This window comes from Phoca vitulina, unplaced genomic scaffold, assembly GCF_004348235.1.
Source record: "Phoca vitulina isolate PV1807 unplaced genomic scaffold, GSC_HSeal_1.0 scaffold5, whole genome shotgun sequence".
Lineage (NCBI taxonomy): Eukaryota > Metazoa > Chordata > Mammalia > Carnivora > Phocidae > Phoca > Phoca vitulina.
The window spans coordinates 4,384,047-4,403,778 of record NW_022589708.1 but is presented as its reverse complement, the minus strand read 5'-3'; the positions used below and the strand labels follow the sequence as shown (position 1 = coordinate 4,403,778).

Here is a 19,732-nt window from a genome sequence, read left to right as displayed (position 1 = left end):
AGGCTTCCGATCCCGCCATCCCCGTGTGGAGTCAGCAACACCGCCATGTCAGTCAGAGCTGGATTGGACCCACCAAGTTAGGATTCGAATCAAACATAACTCCTGTCTTCCCACTAAGTAAAAGCTTGTGAATTGAATGCAGGAATCATTAGAAAGGAATAAATGTCTGAAAAGTTAAATTAGCCAGGAGGGAAAAAAAATGAACATATCTTATGAATGCCAATAGGAGAAAAAAATAAGATCTCTGATTTCAGTGTTCAGTTTTCATTGAACACAGTGTTCAGTGTTTCATTTTTAAGTCCATACTAATTTCATTTCACTGGAATTTTCCCCTCAGTACAAAAGTACTGGAGAACTCAGAAAAACACAAAGAAAAAATAGGAGTCATAAGGACGGCACTTACATATATTTGGTGGTCCTATTTTGATACAAGATCTATAAGGTTATATTTTTTTCTATGCATTTAAAATATACTTTTTAAAAATTGCATACTGTATATATATTTCATACATTGCATGCCATGAAATTTCCTCCCTCGTTAATTTAACAGTTGCCTACCATATCCTTATACGAAGCACTCTATTTACCTAACCTCCCAGATTGTTTCCAATTTTTTTCTGTTGCAAATAATAATATGATGAACATCCTTGCACATCCATCCAGCCATATATATGGGATTTCACTTTGAAGAGGGACGCTAACCGAGAACTGGATCATTCTCACTATGTTCAAAGAAAGGAATATGATTAAAATTATGCATATCATCTCCACCTTTCCCATCAGGTATTTGATGGTAACTGATAATTAGCAAGTGCTCCTACAGTGATCTCATTTACTCTAATTAACAGAATCAGATAAGGTTGAAATTTATTGTCCTATTCAGTGAATCGTGAGTCTGGCAGCTGCTATGACCGAGGCAAGCATTAACACCCGGGTGTTAACAGATTGTCTGAAAAAGTATTTTGCTGATTATCTCCTAATGAACTTATTCTTAGGAGACGATGTTGTAAGAAGTACAGGACCAAGTTTCTCCACTGAGAAAAGTTTAAACTGATATTGCATTGGGATTTCTGAAACAAAAGGGGAAGCTCCTTCAGTTAATAAATGTACATTACGGCCCAGGGTGCGCTGGAGAACAGGCATTCTGAGACATGCTGCGGAGGAGGAGACTGGTATCTTCTCCAAGTGTGTCCTCGGTTTGGTGGGGCAGAGAAAGGCAGCACTGACTGCGCGCTTTAAGTTTCCATCTCATCCTTAATCTGGAGCATCCATTTTGGATGAGCGAGATCTTATCTTTTAATCTATATTTACGATAAATGGACCAATATCCAAGTGTGGTCACTGTCATGGCAATAATAACAAGGAAAGAAAGTGGTAGGTCTCTTGTGGTTAGACAAGGTTTTCCTTTCTTTTTTTAAGTTTTAACTTAAATTTCAGTTTGTTGATATACAGTGTAATACTAGTTTCAGGTACACAGTATTGTGATGCATCACTTTCATACATCACCTGGTGCTCATCACAACAATTGCGCTCCTTAATCCCCATCTCCCGCCCACCTCCCCCCTGATAACCATCAGGTTGTTCTCTACAGTTGAGAGTCTGTTTCTTGATTTGTCTCTCTCTTTTTCCTTTGCTTGTTTGTTTCTTAAATTCCACATATGAGTAAAATTGTATGCCTGCCCAGTCCTTCCCCAGCAAACACACTCAGCATCTCCCTATCCCACCACCAGAGTTCTGACATCTATCTGTGAGCATCTGGGCTTTATCTTGATTTATTTTGTGCTTGTATTAGCAAGAGGCATCCTAAGGTCTCAGAAAAGCCTAAGAGAGGTGAGTTTTGGGGGCCTGGGACTGCTCAAAAATGTTTCTGTATCAATTAATGGTAACGGTTTCTTCACTTCACGTGGAGCTTAGAGAAGTTTTCATAGGAACACTCTACTTTTGTTTTTTTTTTTTTTTTAAAGAATTTATTTATTCATTTGAGACAGAGAGAATGAGAGAGAGAGAGAGCACATGAGAGGGGGGAGGGTCAGAGGGAGAAGCAGGCTCCCTGCCGAGCAGGGAGCCCGATGTGGGACTCGATCCAGGGACTCCAGGATCATGACCTGAGCCGAAGGCAGTCGCTTAACCAACTGAGCCACCCAGGCGCCCCGGGAACACTCTACTTTTGGATATTGGGGGAAACCTGTATGAGTTCACTAGTCTCTATGTCCCTTAAAAAAATACAAATGTTAAAAGAATTTCCTCAGTGCCCTGCAGTTCTCTGAGATATAATCAGAAGGGGAAAAAAAGGGGGGGAAACTCTTAGAAAAGAAAACACATTTTTTTTTAGTAGGTTCCATGCGGAGTGTGGAGCCCATCGTGGGGCTTGAACTCACAACCCTGAGATCAAGACCTGAGCTGAGATCGAGGGTTGGACACTTAACAGACTGAGCCACCCAGGTGCCCTGAAAAGGCATTTCTATGCATATCAGAGTTTCATATTCTCATGGGCTGATATACCATCACTTAGTAATCAAACTTCTGTTAACATTTATTTCTTCCCCTTCATCATAGTAATTTTACAGTAACTATCCTTGTAAATATGTCTTTTGTATATGTGTAACAACATCTGTAAGGTAAATCCCTGGAAACTGAATAACTTGGGCAGACCATAAATGCATTTTAAATTTTGGTAGGTACTGTCACTTGCCCCCATAGAGGATTAATATATAGAGGATATAAATAAATATTTGCATTAAAAAGCATAAGAATATGTTTTCTCACATTCTTATCAAAACAAGATATCAAAGTTTTGGTTTATAAATTTTATAGCAAAAAGAAAAATACATTTTAGTATGTCTTTGTTATGGATGAGCAATCTATCTTTTTATAAGTTTAATAGCTGTTTTCTTTCACCTATATTTTTGTGTTTTTGAACTTTTTATATAAAGTCATATTTGTTATTTCTTATGTAGATGATAGCCTTTCTTATAGAAGCTCTTCATATCATAAAGAAAAAAGTCATTTTTCTACTATTTCATCACAAATATTTTCCCTACTAGGCCCCCTCTTTGACTTATTTATGGTATTTACTGCAGAGTATTTTTATAAATTTTGTAAATTAAATTCAGCAATCTTTTCTTCTCTGGTTTCTATTTTGTTTTTGTTTTCAATACGTAAGACACCCTTCTCCTAAATTTGTATTATTTGTATGGCTTTATTTTCTTACTTTTATTTTATTTTTTTAATTTTTATTTTTTTAAATGTTTATTCATTTGAGAAAGAGAGAGAGAGAGTGAGCGTGAACAGAGGGAGGGTGCAGAGGGAAAGAATCTCAAGCAGTCTCCCTGCTGAGGGCACAGCCCTAACTCGGGGCTTGATCCCAGGACCCTGAGATCATGACCTGAGCCAAAATCAAGAAGCAGCACTTAACTGACTGAGTCATCCAGGTGCCCCTGGTTTTTACTTTTAAATATCTGGTTTGTATGAAATATATTTGGTTTAAGCAGTGAGGGTTCCAAATTGACTATTTTTCTCTAGATGACTACATAGTTGTCTCCAAACTATTTATTAAATAATCCATGTTTTGGGGTGCCTGGGTGGCTTAGTCGGTTGAGCCTCCCACTCTTGATTTCAGCTCAGGTCATGATCTCAGGGTCCTGGAATTGAGCCCACATCTGGCTCCACACTGGGCAGGGAGTCTGCTGGGAATTCTGTCTCTCCCTTGGTCCTTCTGCCCCTTCCCCCCACCCCATACACTCTCTCTCTAAAATAAATAAATAAATCTTTTAAAAAAATGCATGCTTTCCCCCATTGACATGCAATGTCCCCTTTATTTTACACTGAAGTTCACACATGGTCTCCATCAGAATTCGACAAAGCTAAAACCCACAGTTCAGGTTTATGCCTTTTCAAGGCTAGCCACCCCAGATTTACCCCAGTAGGTCACCAACAAATACTTTTATTCAGATTGATGCTGAGTTAAAGATAACATTCTTATGTAAATCTGCAGGTTTAGACTCTGCTCTAACAGGAGAATGTCACATTAGGTGAGATTAAGACCTATTTTGAAATTTAAAAACATTTATTCAGTGGAAGTGTAAAACTGTATTTATGACATAATTTATACTTCATACCTACAGAAAAAAGCATATTGTATTATACCCAATGTCCTGGTTTCTTGAGGTTTTTGCAAACTGTTTTATTGCTTTCATTTTATCAGACAGTCTAAATTACACAGTGACTCATGGGTCAGAGAAAATCAGTTTATAAATATAATAATATAATATAATTTTTCCTATGAATTATTTTTGTTTCTTCATAATCATTAAAGTTGTATTATGGATTCTGGCTACCACTCTCCCTTGCTATATATAGTGTTGCAAGGTTGGAAGAAATTTACTCCAATTTAGCCAACAGACCCCAAAGCAAAACCTATAGTTTTCTTGATTTTAATGAGCCAATTTATATACAGTCATATCCCAGCCATCTAAAGTTGGCTTATGTCCCTGATGCCTATCTTTCTCATTATAAATGTTCCAACTTACCAAAAATCATTCAGTATCGCTCAGGTCTTTGAGGTTTGCCTGGGCTAGTGAAGGAGCAGGGTCACAGCATAGGTCTTCTGGAATGGTAATTAATAATAAATAGCATTTACGTAGGACTTTACATCTTCAAAGGGCTTTGCAAACACTAATTAACCTGCGTACTAACCCCTTTAAAAGAAATAAGCAGGAATGAGCATTCGTTTTATGAATGAAAAACTGACTCGCAATAAAGCTGTGATTATGGCTGGTCTGAAGGCATTACTCACAAATAATATAATGTCTTCTCCCATCACATTTCACATGATTCTGGAACAACTTTCGCCACTTCGACACGATGGAACCTTTCATCTGGTTAATTGCTGTGGGGGACTTTCCTGTTCACTGTGGGCTATGGAACAGCACCCTTGGCCCCACCATATGCCAGTTGCGCTTCCTCAGTCTTGACAATCAAATCGTCTCCAGATGCTGCCCAACCCCGGGGCTGGGGGCAGGAGGGTGTGTAAAAATCATCCTCAGTTGTGATCCACTATGTAGAAGAAAGGGCAAAGAATGACTGACTGCCTGTTGGAAGGTTTTCGCTTACAAGAACAGTTCTTTTCTCCAATTCACATTCTGTTATTACCATGTATCACAGAACCCCTGCACCTGTTATTTCCCTTCCTACCTTATGGACAAAATAATACCCTATATGATGCAGTGTTCCAAGTATTGTTCTAAGACACATCCATGCACACGGGCATGCACATGCGTGCACACACACACATACACTTAGTCCTCAAGACAACCTGATAAATTAGGTGCTGTTCTTACCCTGTTTTATACAAGAGGAAACGAAGGCACAGAAAAGTTGCATTGCTCTCCCAAGTACAGAAGTCTGAATTCAGACTCGGGCCCCTTGTGTCCAGAGTCTGTGCTCTCAACCGCTAAATTATACCTGCATGTTTTTTGTTGTTTTTTTTTTCCAGCAGAGACTCTTTAAGCAGTGAACACCGCTGATGTCCTAAGTGTCGGTATAAAGTCTCTTAAAAACAACAGTGATACTACGCATAAGGAAGGAAGAAAGTTTCAAAAAAAAAAGAAAGTAGTGAAGCAACACTGTGTTGTTGTACTCCAAATATATTTATGACCCTCCATAAACACAAGACACACTAGAGCATAAGAGATTCATGCAGCATTCTTCAGATCCTCAAAGAGCTACTCAAAAAATAACATCAGATAAATAGATGTTAAGGCAGAAAATTATAAGGAGCACAAAATTGGTAAGTTCCTGGGTGGTAGGGAGGAGATGCATATGACTAGGGAACTGGGGCAGATCACATGATAAAAATGGCATGTCAGCTCTTCAAAGATGAATAGGATCTAAAATTGGGGGATTGTCACAGCAGGTGCTCGAAGAGAGCATTTCTGAAGAGAAAACAGGATATTCGTGGAGGGTGAAAGGGCAAAGTGTAGTAAGTCAGTGTGGCTGGAATTGGCTAAGCAGAGAAAGACAAGATTGAAGTCAGGATTTAAATGTGTTATAATCAATTTGGATTTTTTTTTCTAGTAAGCCTTACAGAGCAAATGGAGCACGAGGAAGTATTTCTTTAATGCCTCCTTCTGCACTGAACACCGCTAGCACTTTGACATAAATTCCTTACTTAATTACCGAAGGTTTTCAGGAAGAGGAGAGCATGATGAGACGTGTACCAGTCTCTATTGCTGCATTTCCAACTGGAGGCTCAAATGGAAAAGGCTTTGCCTCCCTGCTCTCAGGGCGGTGGCAGCATCGGCTCCTCACAGCTGCAGGGCCCTTGACGGCTGACTTCCGTGAAAGTCAGCAAAGACAGAAAGAGGGACAAGAGATGGAAAGAGGGAGAGAGGGAAGAGGAAGAGGGACGCAGGGACGAAGGGAGACAGAGAGGCTAGGGAGCGTCTGCTAGTAAGACTGACTTACACAATATCATGTAATCATGCGTGCCATTTATCATCTTTGTCATTTTCTCCTGATAAGAAGTAAGTCACAGGGCCTGCCCACAATCAAGGGGAGAAGATTGTACAAGGATGTGAATACGATTATGCAGGGATCATGGGGATCACCTTACACTGTGACCACGAAAGTCCATCCTCTGACCCTCAATGATTCTGTCTCTCTCCCATGTGCAAAATACATTTGCCAAATGAAAGTATTGTAGCTATTTCTAAGGTTTTTAATCTATGTAGCTAAAAATATACTAATAAATTGCTAGAATCAGGGTGCCTAGTTGGCTCAGTCAGTTAAGCATACAACTCTTGATTTTGGCTCAGGTCATGATCTCAGGGTCATGAGATCAAGTCCGGCATTGGCCTCCACGCTAGGCATGGAGCCTGTTTGAGATTCTTTCTCTCCTTCCCCTGCCTCCCCTCCCCCACCACTCTCTTGCTCTCTAAAAGAAATTGCTAGAATCTCACTTAAAGAAGGAATTTAAATTACTTTTTAATCTACTTCAAAATGTTACATTTGCGATCATGCCTGTGAAAGGAAAGATGCAAGAATGACAAAACTAGTTAATCTACAGATATATCAAAAATCCTACTGGGGCACCTGGTGGCTCAGTCAGTTAAGCATCTGCCTTTGGCTCAGGTCATGATCCCAGAGTCCTGGGACTGAGCCCTGCGTCAGGCTTTCTGCTCAGTAGGGAGCCTGCTTCTCCCTCTCCCTCTGCCCCTGCTCATGTGCTCTCTCTCTCTTACTCACTCTGTCTCTCAAATAAAAAAATAAAATCTTTTTTTTAAAAAGAAAGAAAATCCGGGGCGCCTGGGTGGCTCAGTCATTAAGCGTCTGCCTTCAGCTCAGGTCATGGTCCCAGGGTCCTGGGATCGAGCCCCGTATCGGGCTCCCTGCTTGGCGGGAAGCCTGCTTCTCTCTCTTCCACTTACCCTGCTGTGTTCTCTCTCTGGCTGTCTCTCTCTGTTAAATAAATAAATAAAATCTTTAAAAAAAAAAAAAGAAAGAAAATCCTACTGATAAGTTTGTAATTATCATCATGAAGTCTATATTTTTTCTAGCAAAAAGAATCCATTTAAAAAAATACTTTAACATGTTATCCCATTTTTAATATGTTGTGCCACAGTTTCATAAAAGTTTGACTTGTCCTTTGACATTATTTATATCACTATTATTTAAAAATTATTATTTAATTCCAAGAAGAAAGGAAGAGATGGGATAAAATTACCATGACACATAAAACCAGTAAGGTCTACTAGCAGAGTAAAAATTATAGGGGTAACTGCATTTCATGGCAGAAATAATAGGATGCCTTGCTTTGGTTTGACCCAGGTCCATCTTGATGTATCTGGAATTAAAATTCTATTTAAAAAACATACACAAATTTTTAGGTTAGCATCATCAGGCTCTGAAAATCAGTAGGTATACAGGTCTAGACAGATACTTCACACATTTCTAAAGAATCTTCTTTGCATGACTTTTAACAGTATTTGTAGTTACTAGTGAATTCTAAAAAATATACATAAGAAATGAAAGCCTCCAGGATGCGAGCCATCTGTCCTTACATGACATTCATACATCTTTTTGTGTCATTTTGCCCAAATCAAAATTTTTAATATTGTTGGCATTTGGGTAATAGTCTAAAGAAATACAAGCAAGCATATGTCTTTTATAAATATGTGAAAATAGTCTTTAACACTACTGAGGTCTTCAGCCAATGTGATCTTTATACATATATATATATATATATATATATATATATAATATAATTCTAAAAGTATAAGAGGGTAATGTTAAGAATTAATAATGCCTTAATAGAATACATATTTGGCTATTTTTCATTAATTATCTAAACAATAGGTTCCAAATAAAGAGATATCCCCAACACATTTAGGATCATTAATTTAACCTAGAAAGTTAAATTTTAAGAATTTAAAGTTATATAACATATTTTAAACCATATTTCATGTTTCATGGTGTCTATTATTTTTATGTTGCTTTTTAATCCCCAAATTTGTTATAATGCTTGAGACATAGTATGTATTGAAGACCATTCATTGAATTAAATTTTACATAGAATCAGGTCATTATCCTACTGTCACTACAACTTCCCATAGACATAAAAAGGCTTTTAATAAATTCAACCAGTACATGATAACCCTAAATGAAAGGTTACAAACACGTAACAATTTTAGGGCCGTGAGAGACCTAAGAACACTCTGTCCTTTACACCATTCAACAAATGACAACACGGAACTCCAATGAGGTTAGGCGATAGGTTTGGGGAACATACATCATTTTCTTGAGATCACACCTGACATATACCCTGAATAATAGTTAAATGACTGTTTAATGTCATCACTATAGATCAAGGGAAAAAATCAGTTTTGACCAAACACTGATTTGGCTATTTGGATTTTCCCTGGTATGTATCTGCCAGAGAAAAAGCAGAGATGAAGAGTAGTGGGAAACTGCATTTGTTTAGAGACCATCATGGCTCAGGTACTATATCAGGTCTTTTAAAATACATTTAGTCTTTACAACAATGTATGTGAAGAGAGCGTGGTCAGCAATAGAAGCTCAAGAATACTGAGCTGCAGGCCCTCAAATAGGAAGACAAATTTGCATTTAAATAAAACTTTCTTATTCTACAAAATCACTGCTGTGGTCTGAATGTTTGTGTGCCCCCTCCCCCAAATCCATATGTTGAAATCCTAACCCCGAAAGGTGATGCTATTCGGAGGTAGTCATTTTGGAAGGAGTTTAAGTCATGAGGGGGGAGCCTCCATGAGTGAGATTACTGCCCTCCGCCAGGTAAGATGCAACAAGAAGTCTGCAATCTGGAAGACGCCCCTCACCCAACCATGCTGGCACCTTGATCTCAGACTTCCAGCCTCCAGAACTGTGAGAAATAAATGTTTGTTGTTTAAGCCCCTTGGTTGATGGTATTTTTGTTACATGAACTTGAACTAAGATGGGGGAATCAAGAAATAAGCCTTAGAGGGGAGCCTGAAATATCTTGCTTAAAATTCTTCAATGCATTTTTCTTGAGCACCAGATGCAACTCGTACTCTGCAGTGTGGCATTCAAAATCTTTCAAGGGGCTCCTGGCTGGCTCAGTCAGTTAAGCGTCTGCCTTCAGCTCAGGTCAAGGTCCCAGGGTCCTGGGATATAGTCTCGAATCGGGCTTCCTCCTCAGCCAGGCGTGTGCTTCTGCCTCTCCCTCTGCCGCTCTCCCCTGCTCACGCGCTCTCATGCTCTCTCAAATAAATGAAGTAAAAAAAACCTTAAAAATAAAATCTTTCAAAATCTATCCTAAGGTACCTATATCTTACCCTCCCACCTAAATCTGAGTATTTTGCAAACATTCTCCCCTGAATTTTTGTTCTCCCCATGCCTGTATTTATTATCTTCCCTCTGCCAGGAAAAACCCTCCATACCACTATGTCTGAGGGAATTCAACTTACGGTTCCAGAATCCACTCACTTATTAACCCCCATTGGTGTAATTAACCTCCTCTGGAAAGGCCCAGGTAAGAGCAGGTGATAAAAGCTGGAGGGGCCTTTCTGTATGTTGGGTGCTATAAGTCTGTCCTCAAACATTCTGGGTGAGATAGATACTGTTTCCATTTGAAAGTTTAGAAACGAAGGTTCAAAGAGGTTGTGATTTGCTCAAATAACAGATAATTGGTGGCAGAAGTGGAACCGAGCCCAGGATAACTAGATTCTAAAAGCTTGTATTCTTTTCACTACAGCTTTCCAGGGAATCCATCTTTCCTTTAACTAGGAAAGCACTTATCTTTTGTATTCCAATTATCCTTATCTTTCGGTACTCTGTGAGTTCCTTGAAGGCGGAGGCTTTTTCTTTTTTTTTTTTTTTTTTGCTCATGTGACTGTCAAAGAGAATAAGAACTTAATATACATTGGTTGAAACTGAATGGAGATGGTTTATAAAATAGCTCTAGTGCTCCGGGAATTCCATATTAGATATTTTAAAGCTATGCTCAACCTATTTCCCCCAAAGTGAGAATTCCAAGGTTCCCCATCAGCCCTGTCCACTCCAATGTCAGGCAAAGCGCATGACTATGAAGCAGCTAGGGTAGCCACCTGACTTTCAAAGAAGGTGCCATCAGCCTAAAGATATGAACTCGTTCAGGATGGTGAGAAGTCATCATGGTGCAGAAAAAGGCGGAGTTCTTGAACGGTAAATATCTTGTCCTGCTTTCTGGCAAGAACCCATGGCCTTGGTGAAGAGCAAAGTAGGATTTTCCATCTGATTCAGAGGAGTTATTCCATTAATATTTATTGAGTGACCGATTACAACAGTGAACAAAACACACCAAGTCTTCATTTGTGGAATTTGTATTCTAGTGGTAAGAAACAAAGATACAGTGCCTTGGAGAAAATAAAGCAGAGTGAAGGGATAGTGAGTGTTGGGGATGTGAGTGGGGCAAACTGTGAGAGACCTGGATGAAGTGAAAAGGAAAAGCACATAGACCAGTGAGACTCCAGTATGGTGAGCAAGGGGGTCCCTGGTAGGAAATCAAGTCAGAGAGCTAACGGAAGATAGCTTGTCATGGCCAGGTCCAACAGGCCATTTAGAAGACTTTGGAAGTTGTGAGTGATGGTGATTCAGTAGTTTTGGCTAGTGGAGGAAAATGAATTGACTGCATCTTTAAAAGTACAAATGGCGTCCTGGAGAGCAGTGATGACAGTGCAGAAAGGAAGGTGATCGTAGTCCAGTGAGTAACAGGGCAGGCTGTGGTTACTGGGGAGCCTGCTGAGGGGTCATATTCTGGACTATTTGGAAAGTCTAGCCAACAAGATTCTCTGTGTATTGGAAATACGAGAACAGAGGGGGCCGAGGAGGGCTCCATGGTTTTCAGCTTGAGCAGCGGGGTGGACAGATGCACCATGTAGTGAGGAGGGGAACACTGGGAAAGAGTGTAAGTGTATTCAAGAAATCCAGAGTTCTCTATGGAATACTTGGTAAATTAAGTTAGGTAATCTAAGTGACTGCAAAATAACCCAGAGGTCTGTAAATATGAAAAAGATGGATCATTGACAATTGCTCACACTGTGCACATGCAGGTTCATTATACTATGCTCTTTTGCATTTTAAAATTTTGCTATGATAAATATAGTTAGACATATTAAGTATGAGAGGCTCATTAGACTTCATGTGGAGATGTTATGTGGATAGATACATGAACCCGAGCTCAGCAAAGAACTCAGGGCTAAAAACATGTGGGAGGTATCAGCATATTTAAAGCCAAGGAGTGAATAAAGATAGAGAATAGGTCCAGTACTAAGAAACTGAACTCTCCAACATTTAGAGATGAGAAGAATCTAGAAAGGCATTTTTGCATATCAAATTTACATAAATGCATAGCAATTTACTAAAAAATACATAACTTTGAATCAGCAATTCCATTCTAAGAACGTATAAGGAACAAACAGGACTAGAATACACAGACCATGATACAGATTTATCATAATGCTCACTAGGAAAACAAAAAGGTGGGGCAGAGGGACGGTGGCGGGGTCAAATAATCTGTAAATCGAACAATAATGGCCTAGCTGAACACATTACACTACATTCAATAGTGTACAATTTAAAGTGATGTAGGTCTACTTTAGTGACCTGTAATTCTCCCATTGAGAAAAGCTGATCAAATAAAGCATTACAGTTTTATACTTATCTGTTACACTGTAAATAATGTATTTTGCACTTTCCTTACTACCAATAACCTAAAATAGTGAATGTTACTATCTTTGGTGGTAAAATTATGTACTTTTCTCCCCTATTACCCTTACTGGTATCTGTTTTGTAGTTTTTCTCAATAGGTATTATAAAAATATATAAGTTTAAAATTTTTTTAAAGATTTTATTTATTTATTTGAGAGAGAGTGTGAGAGAGAGCACAAGCAAGGAGAGGAGCAGAGGGAGAGGGAGAAGCAGACTCCCTGCGGAGCAGGGAGCCTATGCAGGGCTCAATCCCAGGACCCTGGGATCATGACCTGAGCCGAAGGCAGACGCTTCACTGACTGAGCCACCCAGGTGCCCCACAAGTTTAAATTTTTAATAAAGTTCATTCAGCAATACGAAATACAAAGGACCTCAAATAAGAAACTGATTTGAATCAGTCAAAAATTATATTGATACCAATAATATCTGACTGAAATAACTATTATTGTTTTAAAATAAATACATCATAAATTTTAATAGTATATTAAATATTTTATTTAAATTAAGAAATATAACATTTGTTGCACTGTTTCGATAAAATTTCAAATTACTTACAAATAATAATAATAATTCCTTGGGTACCACATTTCAAGTATTGCAAAGGTGTCATGAAAACATATTTTTCAAAATGAAAGACTATTCTAAAATTTGGTATATAAATCCAGACATAATACATATTATACATACTGAGTTTAAATAATCTAAAGATAAAAATCATTTTAAATAGAGCAATTTACCTCTCTGTAACGGAAGTTACAACGCATGCCATCTTGACATGTACTCAATGGATTACATCTAGGAAAATCACTCTTTGTGAATACGATTTATTCTGGAGTACAGTTCACATAAAAACACTCTCTTCAAAACACGCTGTTTTAGAAAAAAAATAAATGTGGGCCAAGTACTTTTAAAACTGCAAGTTTCTTTTAATTAAATTCATCTAATTTTAAGTTATTTCTCCTAATTTACCTAATGACATCATTAACAAGGTTTTATTCATGAGCTTGCCCTTAACCTTAAAAAATAAATTTGTTTACATTTCACACTTAAAAGAATTTCAGCCTTCAATTTAAAAGACATATTTTTTACAAGTCCAATTGTAACAATTCTGCTTCTTTCTTGCAATGCTTTTACTAGATAAAAACTATTAAAATTTTGACCTCAGAAAATCCACTTAGATCAATGCTTTTAATGACTCTAAAAGCTTCTGAATGTATTTTATTAATACTTGAGTCAAAATTCTCGATTTCTATAGGGATATTATATAAATGTCCCTTCTTGAAACTATTTATTTCATCTTGGTTTTAAAAGTCATTAAATACTACACCTCTAAAAGAATTTTTTCTTTCTTGGCCTTGGTCCATTCAGTGTTTTATCTATCTCAAAAGTTAAAATTATTGTTTTTCTATATCTAATAATACTGTTTAAGCATAAATTTTAAGGGATAAAAATAAAATGTCGTTTAATATTTTATCATGACCACCTGTTACAATGAGGCTTTCCTCACTAGAAAAGCTAGCTTTAAACCAAATATAGATTTTCCTCCTGCAACTCACACTTGTCTATTGAATCAGTTACCCAATCTTGTCGCAGGATTTTAAACTTTCTCTTAAGAGTTCTGCGAAAAGCTTTTAAATCTGCAACACGACTCTGATCCTCCCCAATGATTACATGAGACACTCCCTGAGCTAAACGAGAAACTACTTTGGCTCCATGAAATCGAAGCTCCAGAGCTGTAACAGCTAATCTCGTTCCCTCGATTTGGGTACTCAAGTCATTAATAACAGCATACAAATCCAAATAAATACTGTGGTGTCGAAACATACTGAGAGGGGAACGGTCCCAGGAATACCGATACTCTAAATTAGCAATCACAGAAGCCATTTCTCCAGGAGTTTGTGCGCTGGAATTTTTAATTCCTGAGAACACTTCCTTCAGTTGGTTCAGATCTGTATCAACAAAATAACTGTCACCATAACGGTCATATTCACGGGCAAAGTGTTCCTTTGTTGACGGGCACATGTGAATCATAAAGTGAGGCTGCCACGGCACGCAGCTTTTGGTCTTAAAACACTCCAACAGCCACTCGGGCTTGACAACATCATGTTTATTCGAAGAAATTATGTTTTTCACTCTGATGTTCTCGGACCCTGCAATCACGCAGTATGTGTCTGGGCCTGGATTTTGTACTATATAACCACCAAATTCTGCAATTCTGTTCTCCAGATCAGGCTTCGGATGGCTGTCCGTTCCGCTCATGACACAAAACTCCACATCTTCAAATACATTAGAAACTTTGTTTACATTAGAAAGGTTGGGTGCTTTTAAGTGCTCGATAATTCCAATAACTTTCTTCACCTTCGGGGCAGCTTTCCTCTTCTTTTCCTGTGGTTCATCATCGCCACCTATGTAAAGGTGTTTGGACGCAAGCTTTCCCGATGCTTTCCCACGAAGCTGTTCTAAGTCATCCAGGGTGGTGCATTCGTGCCACTCTTTGTCTTCTCTTATCTTCTCGATTCGTGGAAAACGCAATGTGCAGCCAGCTTTGTACATATCGCTGGAGACGATCTCTGTGGCCTTAACTTGAACAATGACAGAATGACAAGGCTCGATGTACACCTCAGGCTTCTCTGTTCCACACAAAATGCTGCTTGGTGGAGCTTTTTTATGAAAAGGCTTCCAATGTTGGGCCAATTTCAAACCCAGATCGTACAGCTCTTTCATGGTATAACCCGAACCAACACGACACAGAGTATGAAACACTGACGGTTTTTCACCAGGAGGAGGCTTCTCTGCTATAGCACACAAAAAATGAGACATCATCCCACCTCGGGAACCTTTACCCCAGTAGCCCCCGACAATTAAGATGTCCAGCTCATCCATCAGCCCGTCCACGTACTCTGGTTTAATTTTCAACCATCCTTCGCCTCTTTTGTCTGGCTTGTAAATAGACAGAGGCTGTTTTATCATGATTCCCTCTTCCCTTTTATCTATGGCTTCATTCAAAGCATCGATCACTTCTTTCTGAGTATGAGCTTGTGTTTTTTGCACTATTTCTATTCTACCTGGTACTGGTGTAAAAACACTAGTAAGAATTTCATACCTCTTTTTCAGGGTTTCACGCCCTAGCTTTTTATTATTAACCATCAGTACATCAAACACACAATAACAAGTCTGCAGATCAGAATCCTCCACCATTCTTTTGATATCAAACTTATTGCCCTTTTGCATAAAAGTCTGTGTGTTAGGGTTGAAGGCCATCATCTCTCCATCCAGGATACAGATTTCTAGGTCTGTTTTGAATGCGCTGTGAATGAACGGCGTGAGGGAACCTTCCCGGGGAGAATCGCCGAACTGATCCGTATAGTTAAAACCATTTCGGGAGAAGTACTGATACGCATCCCCCTGTTTGTGCATCTGCATCCGCTCACCGTCCAGCTTGGTTTCAATGTAGAAACTCTGGTGTTTCATGTCCCTCTCGATGCGCTCAATATCTGCTATAGCCGCCAGCATTGGTTTAAAGGCAGAGAATAAAGTGATGGAAATATCACTGAGTCCTATGGAAGGATCATGCAGTTGCCTACAGACTTTTTCCAGATCTGTGGTGACATTATGCAATTCCACAGCATCATTATGGAAAACAGAAAATACAGACTGCTCACTGAAACCAAGTTTTAAGTCCTTTACAATCATCCGTATAAGCCACTTTTGTTCCAGCGCTGAACTCTGACTTATTAGCTGAAGAAGACTCTTCTTTATTAGGTCCTTTCTTCTGGCAGAATTATTGCTGGCAATTGAGTCTAAAATGTCATTTACCTGCTGTACGGTTAAACTTCCTTTCTGCAAGCATCTTGGTTTCAACACAAAATATGCAATTGTTGCAAAGTCTCCAGCATCTCCATGAGGCCTGGTGGGCGTTCTATAATTTAAAAGTTTAAGGGCGTCTTTTCCCTCTTTAGGTAAATTAAGCAATTCGATATAAAGTTTAGCAAGCATAGTTTCTTTGATTCCGTAGGCCATTCTCTCTCTTTCTAGCTGAGGAAGAATAAGTCTCATTGCTGGATAAAAGGAGTCCCTGACATCTTTTTGGTTCTTATGAAGGGCATCGTGAAATCTTCTCCAAGAATCTAAAAATTCCCTGAAGTGTCTGATTTTTTCAGCACGTCCTTTACTTCTCTGTATTCGTTCTAAAGTCGAACACAAGTCTGCAAAAGGAACGTGAGATGCAACAGTTTGTGAAGTCTGTGAGGCAGCCATGGAGGTGGTGATCAATCCTCTGGTTTAACTAATAAGGCAAAAAGAGAATAACTTTCAATAAGAGACAAATTTCAACTAAATAGTTCATGTAAAGCCTTTACAGAGAGTGCCTCATTCGTGATCAATGTTCGCTAAATGAAAATGAAGTAATGCTAGAAATTATGTCTCTTTTCAATCTCTACATTTAAACTTCAATCCTATTTAGTATTTATTATCAAAAGTATCACCAGCCCTTCTTGCTACATTTACAATACTGAAATCGACCACTTTGCCTTTCTCCCTAAATTCTAACTTCAGTTGAATTAGTGATTCCATTCCTTATTTAGCTCGTCGTGAAAAGGAATAACAACAACAGAAAAACAAGGCTCAATTCATTTCATTTCTGGGCTTCTGACTTACATTTCTCCTCCTTTTCTGTCAGAGTACCACACAGCATCAGAAACAGACGTTTTTAACAAATCATTGAATTGAAACTCGGCTTTGCAGGAAGTTTGAACTCTTACATTGGTAGGAGTTCACCAAAAAAAAAAAAAGGTAAACAAAGCCCACGTCTGTGTTTACTTTCATTTCACTGCTAGCTATGCCAAATCACTCGTGTTCAAAACCCCACTCAAAATACCCTTCCCCATGAAATCCTTACTTGACCTATCTCTTTTAACTCTATTTTATCATAGTTACTTAATAGCTTCATAAACTTAAGCTCATTAGTACACTTTTTTGTTCATATTCACATGCCATTTGCCTCCCAACAATTTACTGACTACATATGAGCCATGCACCATACTATGGGCAAACACAGTGTGTTTCTGCCTTAAGAGAGCATACATTCTGTAAAGAGAGACGGGATATAATAGGAACTAATTACAAAATGCTGTGTTTTAACAAAAGTAAAATGTCATGAGGCAGAACTTTTCACTGAAGCATCTTCTAAAGTCAGAGAGGAAATAACAGGTACCTTGCTGGGTTAGGGTCTAGACTGTTTCCTAAAGTGGTCACAAGTGTGAAATTTCTTTGAAGTCTTAAATATTCATGCAAATTTTTTAGAGGGGGGAGGGGCAGAGGGAGCAGGAGAGAGAGAGAATCGTAAACAGGCTCCATGCCCAGTGCGGAGCCCGACATGGGGCTCCATCTCACACCCTGAGATCATGACCTGAGCCAAAATCAGGAGTCGGACGCTTAACCAACCGAGCCACCCAGGCGCCCCAGCAAATTCTATTAGAATCTACAAGATATCAGAGCTATTATATGATTTAAACTATGTAACATTAAAATCAACTAACTTTTCCAAAAAAGACTTCAAGTAAAAATGTGCGTTCCAGGAATATAAACCGTGTCCCATCTTGCGGTTTCAGACACCTCCTGGCACATCCCTATGTCGCCTAGAGAGCAGGGAGATCCACTGCAGTCTCCGAGACCATGAGATCACCCACGGCAGCAAACAGGACAGCACACACCAAGAGCACAAGGCTGCACCGCCTGATAGCTGGCACAAGAAATCCAACGGCTGCTCATGGTACCACGGTTTCCACACTGCGGTCTCTGGAGGCCAGGAGCGCCTGGCATGTAGTAGGTTTGTTTGTGGAATGAATTACTGAGCACCTAGAGTTGAGTTCCTGGAGAAGCACACTAGGAAAGGCCAGGGGCTGGTCATACACCACCCCACTCCCCGCCACAGTGAGCCTCGTGGGATTCAGTGTGGTCAGAAACATTTAGCAGCTATGACTGCACTGGGAAAGTTTCACAGCAGCCACTTGGTGGCCTTTCGGGAAAAAGGCCGCACTTCTCAGTCTAATGCCTGACAAAGGAAACTCAACTTCCAGGGAGTCAGTTAGACCAAGAGACAAACCCATGAGAGACCACTTTCCTGAGACTTTTCCCTTTGAATACAGTAACTGCTTCCTCTGCCTCATTTGCATAACCGACTGAACCACCTGCTTATATATGTTTACTGTCTACCTCTCCAAACATGCTCTCTCTCAAGTCAGTACATTATGGTATATAATGTTATGTTTACAAATCACATACAGTATGTACATAAAACAAAGAATGTTAAGAAATACTTCTTGGAATGTTCAAGATGGGTGTACAGTTTCTGATCTATCTGAATGTTCCACTCGGTCTCAGTTTCCCTCAACAAGTTCCAGGCAAAGACTCAAATTACTTTATAACAACACTGAAATCTAGGTTACACATGTATGCCAAAACTGCTATAAATATAACAAGGGTTCCAAAATTGGTATAAAATGAATAGACTTAAAATTTTTACTCATTAAAATTGTACAGGAAAATCGCTTCTCGGCCTTTTGGCTAAAATCAAGTGTCAAACTGTACAAGAAAATAAAAATAAAATTGTATAAAAAAAGTCAAATATTAGGATTTCCTTTAAACATCAAACATAAAAGGATTTCCTTTTAAACATTCTCTAATTTTATTTTCTGGATTCTGAGCTATTTAGCTGATGTTTTTGATTTGTGAAAAAACAAAACAGTTTGTGGTTAGGGTTCAGGCTCTCGAGTCCAATAAGTGTGAGTTCAACTGTGGACTCAACACTTAATAGCTGTGTGACATGGGGCAACCACATAATTTCTCTAAGAGTCAGTTTCCATAAGTCTAAAATGGGGTTAATAACTGTAGAGGGTAAGATGAGGACGACATCAGATATTTACACAAGGTGCTTAACACAGTACTTGGCAGTTAGCAAATCCTTGGTTAATTCAGTACCATAATGCTTGTTGATGAAAGTAATATTTAAAATATAAGTATTACAAAATATTAAGGAAATAAGGCAGGGGTACGCTTTACTCTTTGATAAACATAAGCAAAACACTCAAGAGAATGAATACAATTAGCATAGAAAAATGACTCATCGTCCATTCAGCTGCTGCCCATATTGTCCTAAAGTGACACAACAAAACGTACTAGCAAGGTGATTATGATGACTCCGTGAGTATGATTCAGAGGTATTTTATTGGAGAGAAAGTGACTGGGACAACTTCAGTTTCCTCCCTGCACCCCCCGACGAGACGATGCGCTTCCCGAAGAGACGAAGGGTTTACGGTAGCCTCCCGCCCACAGCACTTGTGACAATCGGGGAGAATCTCAGCAGAAAGGAAGCTGTGGAAGGAAAAGGCCAGAAGGCGGTGGGAGCCGGAACGTAAGAAGAGAAACAAGGCTCCAGGATCTCTGCCGACTCCACCGGAACACGCCTGCACCACCACCGGAGGGCCCACAC

General features: G+C 39.1%; 1 protein-coding gene across 9 annotated transcripts in view; it reads right to left on the bottom strand.

Moving 5' to 3' along the window:
- The window catches only part of LIG4 (DNA ligase 4), a 73,275-nt gene that overhangs the window by 50,428 nt on the left and 3,115 nt on the right, over positions 1-19,732 (bottom strand). For 3 of the 9 annotated variants that reach the window (XM_032402633.1, XM_032402636.1, XM_032402638.1), the window contains one exon: positions 12,731-16,528. The exons of 3 other annotated variants lie outside the window; for them this stretch is intronic. In XM_032402633.1, the coding sequence (XP_032258524.1) occupies positions 13,765-16,500 (2,736 nt within the window). In that variant the 5' untranslated portion in view covers positions 16,501-16,528 and the 3' untranslated portion in view covers positions 12,731-13,764. Of the gene's footprint in view, positions 1-4,283; positions 5,056-12,730; positions 16,529-19,419; positions 19,615-19,732 lie in introns of those variants that run through there. 3 more of the 9 variants (XM_032402634.1, XM_032402635.1, XR_004299186.1) reach the window with 2 other exon arrangements.